Genomic DNA, 9,044 nt, shown 5'->3' with positions numbered 1-9,044 from the left:
AACACTAAATCTACCGAGACGTATATCTATAGAATGATATTTGAGATAATTGGATAATGATATTAATATACTTTTATTTTATTTAGAGATAAATAATATACGTTGTCAAATAACATCTTCTTCTTTTTCTTCCTCTTTTTATTAGAACAAAAGTCCTGTTGTAATAGCTTTTTTTATTACTATTTCTAGAAGCGATTTATTTGATTGATTAATCAAATAACATATTTTACAAAAATAACCGGACCCAGTCATTTGATCACACGTGATAAATTTTTAGTGTTAACACACACATTTTTATAATATATATATAAAATAAAGATATACTTTTTGTCATTTGATTTTTTTAGGCCCGGTTACAAGGTAACGGTAATCGATAAATCCGAAAAAGATTGGTGGAAGGGTAAATGTCTTGGTGGTCGTGCAGGATATTTTCCTAGTGCCTATGTGATGCGCGTTGAATCCGGCCAAAAGACGCTTCAGGTTACACGTAACCTACAACTAAAAGATCAATTTACATTATTGAGAGATCAGGTAAAAAAAAAAAAAACAAATAGGAAAAGACAATAATTAATGATCTATTAATGTTTTTATTATTCAACTATACCTATATACACTTAACAAAATTATTAGACCCCCCCCCCCCCATGATAATTGTGATATTTGTTCACAGATCGTTATTCAAGTTGGCGAAGAAGTTGATGGCATTGCTATGGTAAGATTTGCGGCTGACGTGAGATCGGCCGAGCATATCGGTAAAGAGGGTGACGTATTGTATAACGAAACCCTCTGTCCATTAATGTACCTTCAAGAGGTGTGACAGCAACCTTATCAAGGCACTCGCATGAACATGACGAGCGAACTTCAACACTGCGCTAATCTTCGCAGCCATTTTGCGAATCCGATGCGCCGAAGTGTCGTAGAAAAATATTACGACTGTCTCCAGTGTGCCGAGCAATGTCGTCACACCGTTACCAATAATAATAATAGTAATATTAACAATAATAATAATAGTAATATAAATAATAATAATAATAATAATAATAATACTAAGAATAATGCCAAGAGTAGTAACAAAAATAATAATAATAATAGTAGTAATAGTAATAATAGTAACAAGAATATCAATGCGAAGAGCATGATCAATGGTAGTGTCAATAAGGAACGTCCAATCTCTAATTTGGACAATTGTTCGATCAAGAGTAAAGATTCTAATAGAATGTTAACACCCTACAATGATTCAACGAGACGTTACAACGTTCGTAGCAATGACCAATTAATGAAATATTTATCGAGGAATCATCAGATTCATTTGACACCAGCAAGAAAAAGATCGTCCCTTGCTAGGCCAGTACGCGTTCATGATTCTTTCGTTCAGCCAAAAAAATTGATTACAAGTGGTTACACCGTCCAACATCATCGTCAATATCAACAATTTTATCATCAACAGGAGCATCAAAATCAACAACAACAATTACAACTGCAGCAACAACAATTACGTCATCAGGAGCTCGTTCAAAGACAACAACAACAGCAACAGCAACAACAACAAGAAAAACAGCAACAATTACGTCAAGGAACCTCGAACGTGTCAGATTATACTTACGAGGATGAGGAACACGTTGAGGAAGAAATAACATGGCCGATACGATTTAGATTAGAACAAATGCTCGAACTTACTCTACCTCAGGCTAAAAGATGTAAGAAAAAGAAAAAAAAGAAAACTGCTACGATGATGTTAATGAAACAGGAACAAAATGGCAGACACGGTTTTAAGGACACCGACAGATTACTCAAGGTGCTTAGCGTTAACAACGTGGACCAAGATAATAGGTACAACGTTAAACGGTGTTCCATCATGTAAAAATGATTTATGGAACATACCGTTCTTTCTTTATTATCGTTATCATTATATGAATATATATATATATATTGTTATCATATACGTACAACGTATCTTTTGATCTAAATTCAAAGGGAATATTTATAATCCTTCCACACTAACGCGTCACTTATTTTTTTTGTTTTTTTTTTTCTTACTGGTTCTCACGTTCTTATTGATAAACGACGAAATTTATTTATAATAATTATTTTCCAATCTTGTCAATAACTCGTCGGCCTATAAAACACATCATCATAATATTATTACGTACAAGCGAGCCTATTTATACACTATCATCTCTTTTTCGTTTATTTAAAAAAAAAAAAAAATAGAAAAAAAGATACGAATATATTGAAACATTTCGTAAAAGGAGAACGTTCTTGTAAGAATCGATGAAATTAATGAAAATAAGTCGCGTTATCGAGCATTTATTTTTCTTCTCTTCTATAATCAATATGATTATTTCTTAAGAAATATATATATATATATATATCATTGATCATAGTTTTTCATTTGCATTTTTCTTTTTTAAAAAAACACGATAAGAGAGATAATTCGCACTTTGTCGTTGTTTAAACGGATGCTTTCATCGTAACCTCGCCGAAATATATTCTGACCCCTATATTATAGAAATTTATACTTTTTTTTTTCTCTCTCTCTCTCTCTTTCTATTTTATTCTCACCAAAGAGATACTGAATAAAAAAAAAAAAACCAAAAAAAAAAGAGAGAAAATAAGAAAGAGAGAGAAAGAGAGAGAAAAAAATGAGAAAATAAGAATTGTATTAGATTTAAGGAAGAGATATGAGATGATCTATCATTTTATCGTACGTTCTAGCGATATTCATATAGTATATAATATTTATACATATATATAAACATCTACATATATATATATATATATATATATGCACTATATATGCAAGGCGGGCCATCCGTTCCTAAGTGATTTTCAAAATCAATTATTCTTTTTCGATACTTTTTGGAATCACTTTTTTGGATTGATCAAATTGTAATGGATCACACGTTTAGGAACTTTTGACTTACCTCGCGTATATATTAATATTTATATATGATATATACATACACATATAGAGAAGAAACACGCAAAAATCATAGTCAGAAACATAATATACATAAATAATACATACATGCATACATACACGTGATATATATCTAAGAGTGCCCTTCCCTTATTAAAAAAAAAAAGAGAAAAAAGAAAAAAAAAAATAAAGAAAAAAAACAAAAACTCTGTATCGAATTATCGCACCGTTGAACATGAATAAATAATGACAACGTAAATCGGATCAATTGAATTCATATGATGGTACATGAGGATACCGAATAAAGATATTTATTCGTAATGAGTATTCGCAAATCACACTGGTTACAAAATTGTTTCTTTTTTGCACGAGTTTTTCTTTTTTTTTTGAGACTAATTGATTAATTTATGGTGTCACGTGACCTATCAAATACATACGATTCGATTTGATGTTGAATAAAATATAAACACACTTTAATTAGCGTTAAACGGTGCTAATTAACAATATTACTACCTGTATTATAGAGAAATAAGCTGTTTTAAAATTACATACCAAGCCCAGTATTTTCTAAGTATTATAATTGAAAGAGAAAAACAAAAAAGATATATATATATATATATATACGTATATACATACACATGCATATGCAGTGAAGAAGTAATCACGTAAATGTGACCACTACTAACTACCACTACCGATATAATTACTAGTAGAATAAATAAATAAATAAATAAATATAAAATGAGAGAGTAAAATATTAATTGATATCCGTATAAGTAAATGTTGAAAAAATAAAAAATCAAATAAAAAACGAGGGAATAAAAGAAAATAAAATGAAAAAAAAAAGGAAAAACAATGGCCGACTTATATGAATTTAATTGTACGTGTATGTACCGTGTAATCTCTCATCGTGTGCCATCCTCCTATTTCATCATAAATACGTTTGATATAATTAACGAGTCTGATTGATTTGTAAGTGTGAGATCTTTGGTAAACAGCCAAAGAAAAAGTGTTTATTCGAATAGACTGCACGAAATATAATATATCTATATGTATGTATGTATATATATATATACATATATACATAACATATACATCTATCTATAAAGATTTAACTTTATTCAAAACACAACCCATCCAATAATAAATAATCCTAATCGAACAATCAAAAGCATGGGTATAGAAAACAAACAATGAATAACAATTCAAATCTACGATAGTTTTTATTTATCTTCCTCTTATCTTGATGTTTTGTTTTGTTTAACAAACCTAACGCATTAAACAAATATAATAATATTGAAAACAATAAAGGGGGGAATAATATTATAATCAAGTAATTGGAATAATCTGATTAATCGGAGAGAAGTTGAATATAGAATCGTAGAAATCGTACGTACATATTAATAAAAAGAATTAGAATAATATCGTTACATTTTGATTATCGTTAAAAATCTAGAGACTAAAAAGACAATTAATATATCGATATCTTGTACGCTTAAAAACAGCGGCAGCGGCAGGGGTAGCAGCAGCAGCAGAAACAACAAACACACAGTCTCCAATCTCTATTTACAATGTTGAATTGATCTTAGAGCTTGTATTTGGCACCCCGGATGATCGGGAATTTATCACCGTTGCAAACACCACGGAAATCATCCAAAGAAAGATCAAAGATCGCAACACCACCTAATCCTTTAGCTTTAGCGTAACTAGCTTTATTGCCAGCAGTGTCGGTATCTTCAAAACCAACCCAAAGACCATCTGCTCCAGTATCAGAATTGTATGGCTCGTAGGCATAGCTGCCATACTTTTTCGATGGGTCATTGACTCTTCTTAAACGTCCCAAATGTGTTTCAGTTAATTTCGTGCAAACTTCCGCGTATGATAGAAGTCCTGGAATACCAGAATGAGGTCCTGGTTCGCCTGGACCTTCAGCTATTATCGGTGGAACGCCAGAGATTTGACTTTCAGATGTGAGCTTCCATGTTCTTGCGTATGCTGGAATACCTACGACTATCTTAGAACCTGGTGTACCATTTTCGAGCCAATATCTGCATACAACATTGATAAGAACATTCATTAGATATTATATTTACGTGTTTGACGATCTAAGGATTCTAATGAAATTCTTTTTACCTAACTGACGAATCGATATTGTCTTGTGGAATACGTCCGTAACTTTCGTATACTGGTGCAGGAAAATCAGCTTCCTTTGGATTACGTTCTGGTGTTTTTTGATCGAATGTTAACAAATGTACTGCATCGATATTCGGTGTTAACAATCGTGCCTCGTAATAAACTGTAGATAAGAGAACATTTTAATTTAATTATAAATATTAATTATATTCCTGGTTTCTTTTTTTAATTACGTCATCTTGTAGTTTTCCGTATCACGAGTGTGCGATGACTAACATTAAATGAATTCACATTCGTAATGAGATTTGAAAACCGAACGATTAAAAAAAGAGAACAAACAAGAAAACAGGTTGTATATATATATAAAAAAAGAAAACACATACTACTAGAATTGATATGTGGAAGAACTGTCAATGTAAGTGCCTTTCCTTTAGGCCTCAACTGTGTTTTCAAATCACGAACCAATATGGTAAAACCATCGCGATGTTCTTGTTCCTTCTCGTCCTTGAATTTTCCATAACCGAATGTCCTCTTGATCCCATGCCAAAACGAACTCAATGCACCGCGATTTTTCTTTACTTTGACCGGTGGAAATTGCCAACCTAAATCGATACCATCGAAATCATAATCGGTCAACATACGGTTCACTGAATTGATGAACTTTGATCTAGCCTCTGAGGTCTCGGTCTGTTGAAGAAAACAAATAGATAAGAGATAAATATTATAGTAATATTATTTCTTATCATAGTAAAACCATTCAATTTTAATGATTCGTTAATTAGGAAAGTTTTTAATCATTATTATTATAAAAATTATTATTTTTTTGTTCTTTAATAAATTTATATAAGGAAATATATAAATAAAAGAAAGTATCAACGCGATAATATCTTACCAATGTTAAATATTTGTGAGTGTCCTCATAAGGATCGGCATTTCCACCAATTCCGAGATAAACTTTAAGATCTGGGAATGATTTTTTCAATTGTGTACTCAATCTGTAATAAGCGTAACCAGCACCAGTATCCAAATTTGGATTCAACGGGATAACTTCGAACGTATCGGGATTGATACCAGCAAATCCGTATATCAAATGTGTGCAAAGTGATAATGCAGGTCTAACATCCTCGATTTGGAATTTTCCAGGACCTTAAAATAATATCGTAATATAAATTACGAATTTTGATTTTCTCTTTTTTTTTCTTTTTTTCTTTTTTTTCTATGTCACGGACGTAATAACGATAAAAAAGAAGTTTACGTCATTGGCGGAGAAAGTTCCTTTCACGGATTTCGCGTGTCATCTCAATAGATTATTATCATTAACGTAAAAAGGTACGTTGAAAGTTGTTGATTAGTTTTTTAGGATAAATTTAAACGATAAATTAATATACTTTTAATATATATATATATATATTATTTTTTTTAATAATCATTAATTCGTCGTTTATTTGTAATTAAAGTTACCCATTGGTTGATTTCAAGTTATATAGATTTTGTTTTTTTATATAATCAAGTAAAACTTTCTATACAGATGATTGAAATTAAAACGCGAACAAGAAATATTATTTAATATTCTAAAATGAACAGAAAAAACGAATAATTTTATAAATGGATTGTTCTTTTTTTTATTCGCTGATTATATTGTTAAAATAATATTTACCTTGTCTTTCGAAAGATGTAACGTTCCAGTAACACACGACCTTGTTATGTTCATGAGTATCAACGGCAAGTGATGCCTCGAAAGCAAACACGGCTAATGCCGTGAAAAGTAACGTCTTCTTCATGGTCTTTTATTCTACAAAATAATTGAAAAATCCAGATTATAATATCTCGTTATAATATGTGAAATTAATCAAATTCAGATATTATTATATTTTGTTATTGAAAACATCGAATTTCGAGAAATAAAAATAAAATAAAGAAAAGAAATACAAATTCGGGAAACCTTTGCACGCGCGTATGAGATTAATATTAATTATAGTTCAAATAAAAAGAAAAAAAAAGAAATCTTAAATAAAGTATTATATTAAAACGAGATCTTACCTTTAACGCAGAAAGATTCAGACTGCACGATCCGAGCTACTTGTCAAGGACTTTCTTATGTTCGTATGATCTTTGAAACTTGAAGTGGGGAGACCAATGGATTTACGTCAAACCTTCTCTACAATCTCTCATAACTCGCTCGAGTACCACTCTCTTTTATATGTATATGTTAACAAAGCTATATAACATATATATATATATATATATATATATATATGTATATGTGTGTTGTTGTATGTATGCGTAGATACAAGGTTAGAGGTCCTCGAGGTGTCGGGAAGCATACAAATTTCTACGAAATTAAATAAAAGAAAGAAAGAAACAAACAAACAAACAGAGGAAAAAAAGAAACAAATTATTTTGCAACCTTGAATCAAAAAACATCGAATTTTTTAAATTGATTTTTCATTTCAATAATAGGAGAAGATATATTTTTCCTTATAATTAAAATATATTTTTTATGGTATTATCATATCTCAGATACGTTATCCATTAATAATATTCGTTTGAAAAGGAAAGAAAAATTCCCCTATTCTCAACATTTTCCTCTTTAGATCATTGGTGATCTGTATAAAAAAACAAAATAATATAATCGAGGTGGATATTCGTCATCGTTCAAATCGATAACTTACTGTTTCTTTTTTTTCTTTTTTTTTTGTTGTTGATTTTAATTCTTCCTTATAACGCGTATGGAATGATTAAACACACGTGCAACGTATTGTATACTTACACGTTCTAATAGAACGTGTAGACGTGAAGAGTTATTTCTAACGAGATAATTTGAAATAACCATCCGAATATGTTATCAAGATGAACGATGAGATCATCGAGATCTCAAATAAAAGTACTTGCTGTAAGATATTTTACTCGTTTAATTTTGAAAGTATAATATATATATATATGTATATATGTGTGTGTGTTTTTCTGTATTAAAAACGTTTATACATTTAGCATTTATTCGATAATTTATTATGTATAAGAAAAATGTTATTATATATTTCTAAAGAAACAAAAAAAAAAGATTAAAAATTATAGTGTCATTTGTTTTCGAACATAGATTAATTGTGTCTCTATTCGTAATTCACACAATTATTTCCTATTTTTATATTTATTCTTTTCTTCGAATAGCAATATGCATTAGAATTAAAATTTATCGTCATCGTAATAAATATTCAATGGAATCACATCATTACGAAAGAAATAAGATAATAAGAAAATACGTTCATACGTTTTTAACGTCTAATCTTGTAGTAATGGTGAAGTGTTCGAGCATTAGGTTCATTTGCGATAACCCCGATAGGTCAAAACTTTCTTTCTCGCTTTTTATATGTGTTCGCTTCTTATTTACATTTAATATGTATTGAAAAAAAAAACAAATGAAAGCAATATTTTTATTTTATTACCAATAACGTGTTGAATTATTATTAAATTTCTCAAAAGGTTTAATTCAAAAAGAATGATTAACAGTTATCAAAACTTTTTTTTGTGTTTTATTACAGAAATTAAATTATAATCGGTTGTCGGTAGAATCGATTTTCACGGAATTGAAAACAAAAAAAAAAAAAAAAGAAAAGAAAAAAGATAAAGAAAATCATAACTTGATTAAATTCATCGCTGTTGTTGTTATTATTATTACACATGATCGAATTAAAGTGAATTTAACGTCTTGACCGATTATCTTGTAAATTTATGATTTCAGGTCGCCGTTGGTCGTCATGCAAATTAACTTCTAAGAACGGTACGAATATACTGTGTTATATACACTTGAAAGAGTTTATGTAATAATATTAGCAATGAGTCAGAGCCACGAGCAAATAGATTTCATGTTGAACATATCCTTCCAATTTATCCTAACGAAAGATTAGTAAGAAATAAAAAATAATAGAAATAATATAACAGATATACTTATATCTCGAAGTAAAAACTTTTTTAATTTTATATATATACATAT

The 9,044-nt window shown here is 29.6% G+C and overlaps 2 protein-coding genes across 2 annotated transcripts; one reads left to right on the top strand and one right to left on the bottom strand.

Moving 5' to 3' along the window:
• Positions 1–347: 347 nt before the first annotated feature.
• Positions 348–2,208, top strand: LOC106787754 (bromodomain-containing protein DDB_G0280777-like). Its single transcript, XM_014750385.1, has 2 exons — positions 348–531; positions 671–2,208. The coding sequence occupies exon 2, from the start codon at positions 842–844 to the stop codon at positions 1,859–1,861; it is 1,020 nt and encodes a 339-aa protein (XP_014605871.1). The 5' UTR covers positions 348–531; positions 671–841; the 3' UTR covers positions 1,862–2,208.
• Positions 2,209–4,412: 2,204 nt separating this feature from the next.
• Positions 4,413–7,201, bottom strand: LOC106787753 (chitinase-like protein Idgf4). Its single transcript, XM_014750384.1, has 6 exons — positions 7,094–7,201; positions 6,711–6,845; positions 5,946–6,199; positions 5,437–5,740; positions 5,054–5,216; positions 4,413–4,968 (listed from the first exon to the last, which is right to left on the bottom strand). Exons 2-6 carry the CDS (start codon positions 6,832–6,834, stop codon positions 4,506–4,508), a joined length of 1,308 nt encoding a protein of 435 aa, XP_014605870.1. The 5' UTR covers positions 6,835–6,845; positions 7,094–7,201; the 3' UTR covers positions 4,413–4,505.
• Between the last annotated feature and the right edge of the window lie 1,843 nt (positions 7,202–9,044).

This window comes from Polistes canadensis, unplaced genomic scaffold (genome assembly GCF_001313835.1).
Source record: "Polistes canadensis isolate GaletaPanama2010 unplaced genomic scaffold, ASM131383v1 scaffold_114, whole genome shotgun sequence".
NCBI classification, from domain to species: Eukaryota; Metazoa; Arthropoda; class Insecta; order Hymenoptera; family Vespidae; genus Polistes; species Polistes canadensis.
The sequence above is the reverse complement of the archived record's forward strand: the minus strand, read 5'-3'. Positions and strand labels throughout refer to the sequence as shown.